At 46.6% G+C, this 16,632-nt stretch overlaps 1 protein-coding gene across 1 annotated transcript in view; it reads left to right on the plus strand.

Annotated features, from left to right (window-relative positions):
• TMEM241 (transmembrane protein 241) overlaps positions 1-16,632 on the plus strand; it is a 113,387-nt gene that overhangs the window by 91,059 nt on the left and 5,696 nt on the right. The window contains exon 14 of the mRNA XM_080821296.1: positions 10,900-10,964. Within this exon, the coding sequence (XP_080677422.1) occupies positions 10,900-10,964 (65 nt within the window). The remainder of the gene's footprint in view (positions 1-10,899; positions 10,965-16,632) is intronic.

The following is a 16,632-nucleotide window of genomic DNA, read 5'->3' on the forward strand; positions in this document are numbered from 1 at the left end:
ATAATGAGCCTTGGTAAACATACAGCAAGCTGAGGAAGTCTTTCCATCAGAGTGAACTTGGATGACAGTGAAAGGCCAAGAGGCAGATGAGTTTCCTCTCCCATGGGCAGAGGGAATCATGAGGAAGAACCTGAATGTTGCTCTCACCACCAGCTGCCTTATCAATCCCCATCAGTTGCATCATACCTGAAACTGAGAGAAAGAGAAAGAGATTATGTCTTTGAGAAAGTCCTGTTGCCCCAGGCTGGTAAAATATTTATATATATACATATATAATATATATTTTATGTATATTTATAAAATACATATTATATAATATATATTACATATATATAATATACATATTCCTAGACTATGATAAAAGAAAAAAGGTAATTAAAATTATAATGTTGAGTTCATAAGATTGGCACTGATTGGGAAGATGAACAAATCAAGTAAAGCACCCCCACCTTGCCTTACCATGACATCTAAGGAGGTTCTAGGGAAATAGTGGTTAGCCAAACCTGGTTTGAAAACAGTAGCTTAACCTTTCTCTGGATCTCAGTTTTATAATCGATATAATAATCTGTAATTATCTATATAATAAATGGAAACCTTTTACTTCACAGTACAGTGTTGTACGTTGTGACAGGCCAACATTCAACTGAAACAATTAGGGGGAAAAGCACATAAGTTGCAAGAATTGTATTTTTAAAGAAATCAGAGGGGTGCCTAGGTGGCTTAGTCAGTTAAGCGTCTGACTCTTGATCTCAGCTCAGGTCTTGATCTCAGGGTCATGAGTTTAAGTCCTGTGTTGAGTTCCATGCCGGGTGTGGAGCCTACTTTAAAAAAGAAAAACAAATCAGAGACTGGTGAAAGCAATGAGAACCACATAAATAATTTCCAGAGAAGGAAGGACCCTTCCTAGGTATACTAAGTAAAACAAGTTCTTTTCTTCAAGGTGGTTGGGGGTGGGAGGAACTTGCTGATTTGGGGTGGGGGCTAAGGATCTGGCTGGCCCAAGAAGAGCAGACAGGACACAGTGTAGCAGGATTAGTGAGGCATAAAAGGAGGGAAAGAAAGGAGAGAATAGGGTACCTGGGTGGCCCAGTGGGTTAAGCTTCTGCCTTGGGCTCAGATCATTATTTCAGGGATTTGGGATTGAGCCCTGCATCAGGCTGTCTGCTCAGCAGGGAGCCTGCTTCCCACTCTCTCTTTGCTTGCTGCTCTTCCTACTTGTGATCTCGCTCTCTGTCAAATAAATAAATAAAATCTTTTTTTAAAAAATGGAGAGAACAGAAGAAAGCATGAGAGACATGGAAATTGTCAAAAAAATCCAAAGTATGTGTCACTGGAGTTCTAGAAGAGAGAGATCGAGCAGACACAGTATTTGAAGGGGTAATGGCTGAGAAGTTTCCATAACTGCCGAAAGATATCAATCACAGCCTCAAGAAGCTCACCGAACCCCAAACAAAAAATACAAGAAAAACCATACTTAGGCATATCCTAAGCAAACTGTTGAAAACCAGAGGTGAAGGGAAAATCTTAAAATCAACCGGAGAAAAAAGACATTACCTTAAAATAAGTGACATTTCCCCTGATGCTAGGAATGCCAACAGACAATGGAATAACATCTTTAAAGTGCCAAAATTTACAGGAGAGACGAGGTAATCTCAGTAGTCCTGTTCCTCTATTCCTGTTAAAGAACTGATCACCAAGCTGTTCAAAATTACTGAGTGTATTTGGGGATTTACTGTGTGGAGTTTTCTAGACCCTTACTAAATGTATGTGCTTATTTGATCTCCAAAACTTTTCTAAAATCGCATTTATTTATTTATTTTTAAGTAATCTCTGTGCCCAGCATGGGGCCTGCACTCAACGACCCTGAGATCGAGAGTGGCATGCTTGGGGCACCTGGGTGGCTCAGAGAGTTAAGCATCTGCGTTCTGCTTGGGTCCTGATCTTGGGGTTCTGGGATCGAGCCCCAAGTCAGGGTCTCTGTTCAGCAGGGAATCTGCTTCTCCCTCCCTGCCTCCCTCTCTCAAATAAATAAATAAAATCTTAAAAAAAAAGTTGCATGATTTACCAACTAAAACACCCAGGTGCCCCATAAAATCACATTTGAAACTCATTATGAATCAAGGAAAGTAGTACATAATTTGGATAGACCATGTTCTTTTTTTTTTTTTTTTAAGATTATTTATTTTTTTATTTGACAGAGAGAGAAATCACAAGTAGGCAGAGAGGCAGGCAGATAGGAAGGGAGAAGCAGGCTCCCTGCTGAGCAGAGAGCCCGATGTGGGGCTCGATCCCAGGACCCTGGGATCATGACCTGAGCCGAAGGCAGAGGCTTAACCCACTGAGCCACCCAGGTGCCCCGGATAGACCATGTTCTAAAGTAAAATATAAATATTTTAAGGTAAAATAAATAAAAAGAGTCTATAAGAAGGAAACCACAGGGGTGCCTGGGTGGCTCAGTGGGTTAAAGCCTCTACCTTTGGCTCAGGTCATGATCCGAGGGTCCTGAGATCGAGCCTGAGATCTCTGTCTGTCAACTAAATAAATAAAATCTTAAAAAAAAAAAAAAAGAAAAACAACCTATGGTAAATTACATATCTGATAAGGGGCTTGTATCTAGAATATAGAAAGAACTCTTATCAATCAACAGTAAAGAGACAGATCACTCAATTTAAAAGGGGGCAAAAGATCCCAATAGACAATTCTTCAGAGAAGACACAGAATAAGCCCCATGGAAAGATACCGAATATCAATAGCCCCCAGGGAAATGCAAATAAAACCACAAGGAGATACCACTTCACACCCACTAGGATGGCTATTAAAAAAAAAAAAGACAGGGGCGCCTGGGTGGCTCAGTGGGTTAAGCCTCTGCCTTCAGCTCAGGTCATGATCTCAGGGTCCTGAGATCGAGCCCTGCATCGGTCTCTCTGCTCAGCGGGGAGCCTGCTTCCTCCTCTCTCTCTGCCTGCCTCTCTGCATACTTGTGATCTCTGTCAAATAAACGAATAAAATCTTAAAAAAAAAAAAGACAAATAAGATCAAGCATGTGATTGGACTCGTGATTTCAACTCAAGTCATGATCTCATGGGTTGTGGGATCAAGCCTCACGTCAGGCTCCCACTCAGCATGGAGTCTCCTTGAGATTCTCTCTCTCTCCCTCTGCCCCTGCCCTCTGCCCACTCACTCGCTCACATGCACACATTGCTCTTTCTCTCAAATAAATAAATAAATAAATAATCTTTTTAAAAATGAAATAAAAGTTGGCTACTGCTGCCCCCCCCCAAAAAAAGATCAAGCTTGCAAAGAAATGGGAATCCCCACAATCTGCTGGTGGGAATGTAAAATGGTGCAATAAATGATCGTTACAGTGATGATGGTGATAATGGTGACCGGGTGATGATGTCTTGGTTATCAGGTTCTGGCCTGTTCATCAGTGTTACAGAGCGGTTCTGTGAATGGTGGCAGTTTTGTGGATACTTTTACTCAACCTAATGATATGTCAATGACCGGGGATTCAACCATACCTTCCTGTGAAATTTCTAGGGGATCTTTTTTTTTTTTTAAGATTTTATTTATTTAGTTGACGGACAGAGATCACAAGTAGGCAGAGAGGCAGGCAGAGAGAGGAGGAAGCAGGCTCCCTGCTGAGCAGAGAGCCCGATGGTGGGGCTTGATCCCAGAACTCTGGGATCATAACGTGAGCTGAAGGCAGAGGTTTTAACCCACTGAGCCACCCAGGCACCCCAAGGGGATCTGTTTTTTCAGATTTTGCTTATTTATTTCAGAGAGAGAGCATGCACGAGCCGGGTGGGTGGTGGAGGGAGAGAGGGAGAAGCAGACTCCCTGCTGAGCAGGAGCCCGGCGTGGGGCTCGATCCCAGGACCCCGAGATCATCATCTGAGCCAAAGGCAGATGTTTAACGGACAGAGCCAGTCAGGTGCCCAAGATATTCCATTTGATTGACACTGGGCAGGACTTTAGTTTTTGTCTTTTGTGTGTTTTGAGAGGAGACTCTGATGTGTAGCTGGGGGGGTTGAGAGCTGCTGAGTCAGGTTCACGCCTGGGGTTCAGCAGAACTACCGCGGAGGTACTAGCTACCACTGGGGTGGACTGTGAGGGTTGGCACAGGCGGGAGACCAGGATGTTAGTCGCAGCTCTTCCCTTTTGTGACTATGTGCTTTGAGCAAAGTAACTTCTAGGAGCTTCAGTGTTTTCACCTGTAAAATGGGACCAAGCACCCTCCTGTGCAGGGATGTTGGGGGAGCACATGAGCTCATACATGTAACACTACAGAGCGGACGTCTGGCACATTTTTGGTCCTCTTTAAATTGTGGTCACTTTCTTCCCTTCCCTTCGCCAAACTAGATGGTCATGTCGCATCTTTCCTAACTCCGCTCTTCCTCTATAAAATGTAGGAGTTTGTTCAAAGTCACCAGAGTTTTTCTAGGTTTAAAATTCATCCTTCCTTCACATACCCTTCATCTCCTATTGTCCCTCATCTATGTTCTCTGTCCCGTGGTGCTTAGGGGAAACGCTGGTCTCCTGATACCTGCCAGAGTGAGGACTCATTGTGTCCTTGAACGAGGACATACCAAACTATGAATAGCCATGCCCAGAATTTAGCTGGAGTTGTCTATCACTAATAATTACACTGATCATGATAAGAAATCAGAGGATTGATGGTAAGGGTTAAATGGAATGTTTTTAAATTGCCAAATAGAGTTCTCAGCCTTAGCTGTGGTTTGTGTCTGGTGGACTTGGAATAGTTCCTCGGGTCCTGGGTGAAAAAGAGATAATCTGCTTTCGGTGTATAAATTTTTATTGTTTTACTCTTTACCCTAAAAAGGCCTATTAGTAACATCCATAGGTGAGTCTACAACACAGACCGACTCCAAGACACTCTGACATATGCCTCCTGTTCTGTGGCCTGGGAAGGAGTTGCAGCCAGCCCTTCCTTGGGGATGGGACCCGCCAATCCCTCCCATATCAGCTGGACAGAGTAGTTCTTGAGATAGTGCTAGAGTTGGAGGGGTAGAGCAGAGCTCCTCACCTGTGAATATGAAAGCAGTCACCTGGCTGTCTGTTCAAATGTAGATGTTGTCCCATAGGTCTGCGGTGGGGCCCGATATTGATGGTGGTATTGATGGCACAGGCACGCAAGACATCTGTTCTTCTGTCTGCCCAGCACATTCCCTCCTTCCGCCAGGGAAATGTGCCTCTTCCTTCATTCCAACCATGAAGTTCAAGGATGAACGTCCACATTCTTCCATTACTCTGGCCACTGCCCCCTCCCCCCTCTCCCCTGCCCCTCGCAGCATGGTCAGTTGGTCCAGGAGATAATCAGAATCTTTCCTCACATTTTGGACTTGAAACATTTTTGGACTTGAAACTTGAAACTCAGAGTGAGCCAATTGTGAATCCTCCCTGCGGAGGGAAGGAGGAGATGAGCAGAGAGGGTCTCTGTTGTTCTCCAGTCTGGCTTCCAACTGCCCCTAACATATGGAAAGGGGTTTAAGAAGAAACAAGAATGTGACTTGCCAGCTCCAATGAGTAGTGTGGTTCTAGAAAGCGTATCAGCCACTGACTGCATGTGGGTCTCTGTTGGTAGATCCTGAACATACAAAGAGGGACGGTAGACGTCTTGCTTGGGGAGATCACACATTTCCGTAGTTTGGCACTGCCTCTGGAAGAGGTGCCTGATCCACCCAGATGTGTGGCTGGGGTGGCAGGCTCAGGTTCATAAAAGTTTTCTAGGGGCACCTGGGTGGCTCAGTCAGTTAAGCATCTGACTCTTGATCTCAGATCAGGATCTCGGGGTCCTGGGATCGAGCCCCGTGTCAGCTCCATACTCAGTGGGAGTCTGCCTGAGGATTCTCTCTCCCTCTCCCTCGAAACTTGTCCCCCTCACATTTGCGCGTGCTCTCCCTCTCTCTAAAATAAATAAATAAATAAATAAACAAATAGATAAATAAATAAATTTTAAAGCTGTACGAGTTTTTTCAAAAGGGATTTTCACAAAGTGAGCAGGAATGGTAAGGGGAGGCCACTTGTGTGAAGTTTCAGGCAGAGGGACTTTGCTGAGCAAATGTGATGGTATGAAACCGCGTTAGAGACACTGCAGTGCGTTTAAGTGAGGGACATGGGCTGTCGCTGAGATAGCGACAGTGCAGGGTCTTTTCTCTGTGCTGTAGTCAGTCCCTTTCTTCTTCAGGCATCTGTGTCTCAACAATAACAACAAAGCGGTAACAAACAACAAGCCCAACTCTCCAACCGTCCCCCCCGCCCCCCGCAAACCCCCACCCCCCGCCAATGCACGACTGTCTGGTTCCCACCACCCACCAGTCCCCTTTCTCTTTCCCTCAGACAAACAGAAAATGTGTCTTAGGATCGGAATGAATGTTTAAAAAACAAGCCTGATCTGCTTTAAATACCAAAATCTGCTTCAATAACACGGAGGTTGTGACATCCGCTGACAAAGCCAGGAAGTTCAAAGGCCCGCTGCCCGGCACGACGTATCGAGCTCTGCTGTTGTTGGCCTCCCTCAGCCCGAGGCTGGTCCTGGTGTTTGTTGTTCAGATCTGTGTGTGCGATGGAGACATTCCTCAGACCGCAGGACTCTTTCTTCTGGGGGAAAAATTTGTATTTTTAAACATGCTTTCCGAAAGCAAGAACAACAGTTGCTACTCAGGGCTGCTACTGAAGTCTCTTGAAGGGCAAGTTCCAAGAGGAACTCGAAGTCGATTTCTTGAGCACATTTTAGCCATTTTAACGGCTTTTTAAAAAAAAGTTTACGCATTTATTAATATTTGTCACCAGAACTTTTTCATCATCTGACGCTGAAACTCTGTCCCTGTTCACACTGACTCCCCACTCCCAATTCCCCACAAGCCCTGGCAACTTCCATTCTACTTTCTGTCTCTACGAATGTGATGACTCTAGGTACCTGATGAAAGTAGAATCCTACACTATTTGTCTTTCTGTATCTGGTTTATTTCACCCACTGTCATGTCTTTCAGGTTCATCCGTGTTGCAACATGGGTCCGATTTGCCTTCCTTGCAAAGGCTGAGTAATTATGTATGCAACACATTTTGCTTCTCCATTCATCCATTGATGGATACTTGGGTTGCTTCCAGATTTGGGCTAATGTGAATAATGCTGCTATGAACACGGGTTTGCAAATATCTGTTTGAATCCCTGCTTTTGGTGGATTTTTTTCCCCCAAAAGAAGCCATATGGAGGGGTGCCTGGCTGGCTCAGTCAGTAGAACATGCGACTCTTGATCTCAGGGTTGTAAGTTTGAGCCCCACGTTGGGTGTAGCAATTACTTGAAAGACAAAGTCTTAAAAAAAAAAAAAAAAAGCGAAACCTTTATGGAGCTGGTGGGGGCCTTTTCCTGAATTTCTGGCTGTGAGGGAAGGCTGACCTGGGAGACAAAGCTTTGGTTCTACTCCTCACTGCTGTGAGGGTCCCAGGCCCCCATCTGTGATCTTGGGGAGTCCCTTCCACTTCTCAGGTCCTGCCCCTAAGTGACCACATGTAGGACACTTGATACCCATCCATGCCCCCTCAGCTACTCCTGGCTTCTGTTTGTTCCACAGTGGAACTGGAAGTGGACCAGACCCTTGACACGAACAGGTGTTATCATTCTGAATTTTGAGTGTTCTTCCTCTTTGCTGAGGCATGAATTTGAACCTCACACCTGGTGAGGTTGGTGTGTGGGTGCAAGTCACTTAGTGGGCAAGTCGGGCTGGCCCACTGCCCAGTGTCTGCTTCTCCGTCAGGCGTCATTGGCCGCTACTCATCCCGTCTTCAGCAGTGACTTTTGTGAAGTGGTAGAACTTTGGTGAGTCTGTGTGTGTGTGTGTGTGTGTGTGTGTGTGAGAGAGAGAGAGAGAGAGAGAGAGAGAGAGAGAGACAGAGAAAATGCCTTCCATAGTAACTGCTAGGGCTGGCAGTGGAAACAAAAGAAAGTAGAGAAGGCTCAGAAACCAGTGGTTCTTCTGAAGAGATCTCAGAGGGGTCCATCGAACTTTTGCCGTAGCTCCGTAGTGTAGACAACTTCACCGTACAGTCGTCACAGAAATAAGACACACCTGTTTGTGACATTTTAGTGGGTGTCTCAGCCAGCCGAAAATGTGCTCCTTGAGAGATGAAACCTTAGAGAAGTCTGAAAAAGTGCCCCGGGAGAAAGACAGGAGACTGAACAAACATTTCCAGGAAGCAGCCCATGGCAGAGGCTCTGGTGTGGCTACCCAACCAATCTGAATTTCAAGTAAGAGCCGGTTTGGAAGTTTTAAGATGTGTTTTTCTTGGCAAAAGGTGCAGTGAATGGGAATAAGCAGGCTGGTTGTCTGTCTCCCGGCAGATGGGATTCCTCCCGAGCTAGAGAGGTACGCGGAGGAAGGGGGGCGCGGTCCCAGGCTGTGAGGACTCCAGGCCCTGTGGGAGGTGGTGGCCTGGCACGCCAGACGGGAAGCCGTGTGAGAGACACACTCCGAGAATAAGGGACGGAGCCCATGGGAGAAGACCGTGAAGAGCTGGTGGGAAGGGGCGGAGGCCTGAAGATAATGGTGAAGAATGAGGAAAGGCCATTTGGACCCTTTACAAATGTAGGGAGGTGTTCTGTTAACGCCAAGCTGCCAACATCACAGCCATCCGTCAGTAGGATGGAGCCTATTTCAGCGGTTCTAAGAAATCCCATTGGCTCCGTCCCAGGAAATATCCAAGAAGTGGCAAAAGTGAAGTGGGATTAACAAGCTGAGCTTTGGTCAAGACTAAGGAAGGGGGAAAAAAAAAGAAAGAGAAAAGGGCAGTAAAAGTAAGATTAAAAGGGAAGGTAATAAAAGCACAAAAGAGAAAAAATAGTGTTTTTTTCCAAATAGCAAAATGTTGGAAAATCTAGACGAAACACATTTTTGGAAAAAGGGAAAATGACAAGCTTGAATCAGGGAGAAAGAGAAGATTTGGTTAGGACGGCGGCCACTGTAGGCCAGCCGCAACTAGAAGGCCCAAGTCCAAGGTGTTCAAGTCAGAGTTAACATCCGAAGTCAAGATCACCTTCATCCTTTATAGGAAACTAAGCAGGGAAGCCGGCGCACTAATTTATGTGGTCGTTATAACCTTGTTTCCAAAACCAGACAGTTGCATGGCAAGCTAATAAAATTTTAGGCGCCCTTCAGTTAGGACCAGAGGTGCAAAGGTCCTAAGCATAATGTTAAGTGAAACAAAGGGAGGGTAGGAGAACAGCTGCCGTTCACCCTGCTGTTGAACATACCTGTCCCCCTCCCCCCAGCAATTTGACCAACCTTTTTCCCCTTGTTCTTCGGGTTCTGCTTTGCGGCTGTCTCGCTGACCTGGTCGCCACTTCATTTTTGTTCCTGAAGCCAACACGGGTCTGTTTCGTTGTCAGGGTTTTTGCTGAAAATCAATAAAAGAAGCAAACGGAGAGGGACCTCAAGTGGGTAAATTACACAGGTTCTAAAACCTCTCAGAGTTTCTGTACCAAAGGTTCTTGGTTTAAATTTCCAGACTTCTTCTTGAGATGGTAGGTGAATGAGGATGAGACTCATGTAACCATACTCCTTCCTTAGGGCCACCAGCTTGCTGCCTGGTTCCCAGTTTGGAGACCAGAAGAGGCCTCTAGGACAGCATGATGGCTTTTCACATTTCTCAGGGTGTCTGGCCTGAGGGACACATCCCACGACAACCTGCTTCTTTTTTTTTTAAGATTTTATTTATTTATTCGAGAGAGAGCGAGTGAGCAAGCACATGAGCAGGGGGAGCAGCAGAAGGAGGGGGAGAAGCAGGTTCCCTGCTGAGCAAGGAGCCTGCAGTGGGGCTTAATCCCAGGACCCCGAGATCATGACCTGAGCCGAAGGCAGACGCTTACCTGACTGAGCCACCCAGGCGCCCTGACAACCTGCTTCTGCTTCTCATTGCAAGAAAGCAGGTCCTTGGGCTCACCTTCCTAATGAAAGCCATCTTGCACTTCAAAATACAGAATTCTGGGGGAAAAAACATCTTTTCCTGAGCAGGCATTCCAAGTGGTAACCTTAGAGTTGGGTCTTTGGTTCACACATACTCTCTGTGCCAACTGTTCAGTGATACTGTGGGAGCGGGAGTCCCATTACTGCCATTCCTAAGAGACTTTTCTGTCATTTCCAGCTTTGAGAGATGTGGGGGTAACCTCTACTCTCTCTTTTGGCTTCTAGGTATTTGCAAATAATTTTTTTAAGTTTTTTTTTTTTTTTTTTTTAGTACTCTCTGCACCCAATGCAGAACTCGAACTCATGACCCCAAGATCAAGAGTCACACACTCCTCCAACTGAGCCAGCCAGGTGTCCCTTCAAATAACAAATTAATGATTTAATTTTTCCTCCCCAGGAAGCACTTGGTTTCTTAGAACTTGTATCATGGGCCAGAAAGATGGGGGCATTGGGACAGGGGAGAGATGGTGCTGTGGGCAAAGGCAGGGTGATGGCTAAGTTCTTATCTGGAGGATGTGGAAACAGACAGATGAGCACAACTGGACGTGGGCATTATTTCCGTACACTGAGACAAGATGGAAATGCATATTCTTACTATACCCCCTGCCCTGCAGAGAGATGGGTGAGATGTTGGCTGGGTGCCTCCATTTTGAAGAGCTGGGAAGTTAAATGTTTCTTTGAAGATTCTCACCTCCCAAATAGACTAGGACTTAGCATTTTCTCCACCAAACACTTAGCTCAGAGGGAGCCCTAAATACAGTGACCTAGCAAGTGTGTGGGGGAAAAGACGTGAAGTAGAAACGGGTGATGTCTGGGATCTGAACCAACATGAACTCAGCTTGGAAACAAGGACTCTGGAGAAGGTTACCCAAGTCCTGCTGCTCTGATGGCCTTTCGTTGAAATTATTCCCGCAGGTCCTCACAGCTGGCTTGTCGGTATTGCTGTTTGATATGATCCTGACCAGTGCGACAGTGGGATGGTAAGTCTTCTGCACAGAGAAAGGAAAAGCAAATTCATTGTTTGGGTTTCTTTCTTTCTTTCTTTCTTTCTTTTTTAAAGATTTTATTTATTTATTTGAGAGAGGGACAGTGAGAGAGAGCATGGGAGGGGAGAAGCAGACTCCCCGTGGAGCCGGGAGCCTGATGAGGGACTCGATCCCGGGACTCCAGGATCATGACCCAAGCTGAACACAGTCGCTTAACCAACTGAGCCACTCAGGCACCCCATTATTGGGGTTTCATCAGGATATTAATTTTTTTTCTCTCCAATGTTGAAGAAAGGGCGTTCGAGGTCTATATTTTATTGACCTGTAAATACACACTCCGAGGAGTACCCATGTCATGAACATGCAACTTGAGGAATTTTCACAAACTGATTATCCCGAACCAGCATCCAGAATCAAGAAACAGAGCTTCACCCGCAGACCTTTCGGCCACTCAGCCACACAAGCATAAACACTACTGGTGATCCACTAACTTTATATATATTATGTGATTTTTCCAAGATTTTACAGCTGCTATGATTGACAAGGATTCAAAACCAGACTTGTGTGTGTCCAGGGTCCCATAACCTTTGTGTACCTCCTTAGGACTGACTTAGCAAATGCCAAGGACTTACCAGCAGTGTAGGTAGTATCTAGGTAGAAGTGGTCATAAGGGAGGTGTTAAAGAAACTAGCCTATATGATCCTCTTGTCACCAGTATGACCATCCATGAAGAGCTTCTAGATAATTTGACAGCAACACAGAAGGAGCATTACCCAGGACAAGACAGCTCTATTTCTTATTCAAGGGCTGACATGGTGAACTAAGAATGTCCAGGGAAATGATCATAGGACAAGGATCTCACTGTCTTGGATTTTTTAATACTATAAACTATAATTCTGTCAGTTAGCTGAAAATATTTATTGAGTGACTGCTGCATGCAAAATAAGACATCATTCAGCCCTCGAAGAGGGGAAGGGGCAGGGAAATCATAAAGATAATTTGTGGGATTAGATAGTCATGGTCTGAAGGCACAGCAAATGTGAAGGCTGCAGGAAGGAGAGGATAGGCATCAGGAGGGCTATGGAACTGGCTTGAGTAGGACCTTATGCAGAACAGAGAGGCTGTGGGAGGCTGTGGGAGGAAGAAGATTTGGGCCCTCCGGCCCCAGGAAGACAGAGAAGGCTAGAGAGACAGGAGGGGCCCATGGTGCGAGTTAGTGATTTGGAACCAGAGCTGGGGCAGGAAGCTAAACCTCTGCTCCCTCCTTCTTCCCCTACACCTGTCCTTCCAGGAAGGCATGAGCCCCGCAGTAGGCAGGATGTCCAGAAACCCAGCTGCCAAGATACCCTTGAGACTGTTCCCCAAATGTCTGTATCTTCACCTTCATGGTGGAATTCTAGATTCTTGATGGCAGTTTTCTTTCTCACAAGTGAGCCTCCAACAACTCTGTTTTGTACAGAATTTCAGAATGAACTTTAAAAACCCAGGTGTGGAACTGAGGGTGAGAACTAGCGGAGAGAGGTGGCTCTCCAGCCGGGAGGAAATGCTCAGGCTGAGCATCACAGCAGCAGTCTGGAAGGGGCCAAGCCTCCAGGCTCTTTCACATCCTGTGAGCTTTATGGGATGCCCTGAACAAAACGGAAAGAAAGGCTGTGTGTACCCAAATCAAGGAAACAGCATGTGCGATTATTGCAAAAGGAACCTTGACTTTGGAATTTCCTGATTTTTGAGAACTCTTGTGTTTAAGGATGGTGTGTTTTCACCCTCCAAGAATTTTCCAACCACAAAGTGAACCACCAGAAGAGGAGTGTCAGACCGTATTTCAGACTTCCTGTCTTCCTGTCTTTCGTACAGAGCTGGTCTGTGCTGGCCATACAGCGGCATGCTCACGCCGAGACCGGCTGACCAGCTCTCAGAGCTGGGGCCCTGGGCAGGGCTGCCCTCTGGCTTGTGGGAGCTTAGGCTGATCAGAAGTCCCAAAGAGCAGGGACTGCAGAACTGTTTTGTTGGGACCCGCTGTGTTTGCCTGTATCATCGTTTCTTGTTTTTTGGTTTGCAAATTTTTAAATCAGTCAAGGTGAGAAATCAGGTGACTTCCCCATAAGGGTCCGCATTTCCAGATTCTTCTGAAAATGGGGACCAGCAACTACGTTGGGCATGTACTTCCACATGGCACCCATTGCTGGAATAGGTAGAGACTGTCCCCTTCTGTGGGCATGGACTCTGCAAGTCAGCACAGCCTCCCCCACCTAGGCTGGCTGAGACCTGGGGACCCTGTGTCAGCTACATCCTGACCTCCATTTGCTCGTATATTCATTCATTTCACAAAAAAATGCTTGGTGGGCTCCGAGGCTACTGACATGGTCTGGGGCCCCAGCGAGGTCACCATCCAGGGAATGAGTGCACAATGTGTCATTATCTACCTTCTGGGGGGCAGCAGCAGCTTAGCTGCACAGAGCAGCTCATCATCTAAAGTAGGGTTTTTCAGGGCGCCTGGGGGGCTTAGTCGTTAAGTGTCTGCTTTCGGCTCAGGTCATGATCCCAGGGTCCTGGGTTCGAGCCCCACATCGGGTTCCCTGCCCAGTGGGGAGCCTGCTTCTCTTTCTGCTCCTCACCCTGCTAGTGCTCGCACTCCCTCTCTCTCTCTCAAATAAAGATATAAAAATCTTTAAAATAAAATAAAGTAGGGTTTTTCACCTCAGCACTGTTGACATTTTGGGTCAAATAATTCACTATAGGGGGTTGTCTTGTGCCTTGTAGGGTTTTGGCTGTGAACCTGAGCCCCACTCCCACGGGATGCCAAGCAGTTTCTGCAGGCATCGCCCAGTGTCCCCTTGGGAGCAAAATTGCCCCAGTTGGAATCATGGATCTAAAGGTTTGTGGTGATTAGTGGAGAAAATGCCATTCAGAATTTCAGCAAGATCTTAGAAACCTGCTGATCTCATAAATTAGAGACTTGGTCGGCTTATGTCAGGTCCTCGGCAGCCCCTCCCACACTCTCTGCGCACAGCCCGGTCAGCTCCACCGTGCTGAGTGAGAGCTGGGTGTGCACGCCCCATCTGGCTGCGGCTGTGAGCTCCTCCAGCAGGGAACCGTAGCCAGGCACCTGTGCGCCTCTCTGCCTCATTGCAAGAGCTGAATAAATGAGTGGCCAGCCTTCCAACTACTGTACGAAAGAAAAATTATAAACCGAAGTACCAATGCTGGTCAACTTTTAAAGTCTTTTCTTAAAAGCAACTGCTCTTGTCCAGAAAAGTATCTGGTTTTTAATGACAAAAACAATCTATTGCAAGCCATGCATTTAAATATCCAGATTAATATTTTATTATTCACTTTTAATTAATGGAGTTTTATAGTATATGGTGTATATGTCCAAAATTTCAACAGAGGGGATCGAACACATACGAAAGAAAAAATTCTAAACTGTGAGCAGTGTCCCTGTTGAGTAGAAATAGTTACGGGTGCCCCTTCTTTGAATTCTTTTTAGACTAGGAGACACTCTCTTAGAGTTTAGGTACACAAAGAGAAAACAAATAACCAAACACAACCTCTTTGTCCTGAGGACTCTGCGATCACTTCTCGCCTTTGCCAGTCATTCACGGAGCCCGCCATTGATCACGGATTAGCATCATGCTCGATCTTAGCACAAGCCGCGCTAACATCAGCAGGCTTTAGAAAGTGTTCTCATACCGTCTTTGAATAATGATGTCTTATGCCTTTCAGTTTAGGACACTGTGCAGAGACTGCCCAAGCCTCTTTATGGAGAGAGTGAATTTAGGGGTGAAGGAAGTACTCCCCCCAACACACCCCAGAATGCAGCTAAGATCACAGTGACTGAAATTTTTTTTTAAAGATTTTATTTATTCATTTGACAGGGATCGCAAGCAGGCAGAGAGGCAGGCAGAGAGAGAGAGAGGAAAGCAGGCTCCCTGCTGAACAGAGAGCCCGACACGGAGCTCGATCCCAGGACCCTGGGATCATGACCTGAGTGGAAGGCAGAGGCTTCAACCCACTGAGCCACCCAGGTGCCCCCACAGTGACTGAAATTTATCAGTTTTCCACTTGAGTTAAAAACTCCAAAATGCTAAGCAGGGCCTTCTAAGTAACTATCACTCATTACCTCTCAACACAGAGTAATTGGTCAGATTATGAACTGTCCTTCAGCAAGTCTCCAAGGGAATGGTACCTTAGGCAGATACCTTTTGGTGAGGAAGAGAGAGAAAGCCAAAGTCGTTTGGAATATAGAAGGGGGAGCAAGGATAGGAATTCATCGTCCTTCATTGGGAAAATACGGGAGCTCCAGCTGGAAAAGGGTACAGTCTCTGGGGCCCCCATCTCATGGGGTCAGTAAGTGCTTGAATAAGCACAGTAATGAGTGTAAAACGGAGCCGGGGCCTCTTCGGGTGGGAGGACAGAGAAAGACTGGGGAGGAACTGAAAATCCGCCCCCCCCCCCCTCGGAAGAGAAGCTGGTGCTAAGTATTTCTGGCCGGGCGCGCTGTCCAGTCTGGTGTGTATGCCTTAGTTGCATGAAGTGTGTTCACTTCAGGAATGATGGGGATTACATGATTTGCAAACAGTTCAGTGAGGCTCTGACTTAAATGGTTGTAATGCTATTAAGATTCCTGCACCCCGTGTCAGCTTCCCCTGCTGTTTAGAAAACAACATCAAAGCTCACCTCCCTGGCTCTCTTACCAGTACACGGAACCAAGGTTTGTTTCCTTGCTGAGCCTTCTCTAAGCTGCTTTGGTGTTTCAGGCAGTAGCTAAGCCCAACGGTTGAGATGCAAGGTTATTACGCTTGGCATTGTTCTAAGGCTGTGGGGGAGAAGGGGCAGTGAGCCAGCCCGTGGCCTATTCTTCTCCCTGGTGACTAAGGAGGATTACTGGAAGCTGTAGAAATGACTGGGGCCCTGGTTATGTTGCAGAAATAAGCCCCTCCCCCGCCCAAAGGCCTGTGCAGGCTTTGTACCAGGTCACCGTGACTTTGCACTTGCCCCCGGGGGTTTAAGAAGACTCTGTGTGTGTGTGTGTGTGTGTGTGTGTGTGTGTTCCTTAAGGAATGTTGAAAGGAACAGTAGATCCGCATAAAAGGAGCAGCCTGGTCTTCAGGGCTGAGCCCTCTGTACCAGAAGAATGGCTTCCCCTTCATCCAAGAGAAGAGGCGGGGGCCCTCACGCGTCCTGGCACTAGGCCAGGGACCAGCACACATGCGTCCTGTTTCCACATACCGTCTTTCGGAAGCTGGACCTCAGTTTCTCACAGAAACAATCCTGTAAACGACGAGTATAAATCTAGGAAGGTCCTCAGACATTTGCTTCACTTACAACGTAGACACAACCTTCAGTTACGTTATTACGAGTTAAATGTGTATCCAACAGAATTTATGGGCTTCTTGTCATTATTTATAATATTTCTGTACAAAAAAGAAAGTTCATTCCAACTCGGAGCTTCAGATCTCAGGCACGCCTCCCCCTCACGCCCCTGACCTTTCCATCCCAGCTGTTCCCCTGGCTGGTGGGACACCCTCCCGGTCCCCTCCCCCAGTGACCGGCTGCTTGGCGGGCGCCTCTGCTCTCACCGGGAGCCCTTTTGTCACAGGGAGAGGAGAGGATGGTGGTTTGGGGATTCTCCCTGCTCTCTAGGGTCAACGAGGGTAAAGGA

The sequence above is a fragment of the Martes martes genome (assembly GCF_963455335.1).
Source record: "Martes martes genome assembly, chromosome: 13".
Taxonomy (NCBI): Eukaryota; Metazoa; Chordata; class Mammalia; order Carnivora; family Mustelidae; genus Martes; species Martes martes.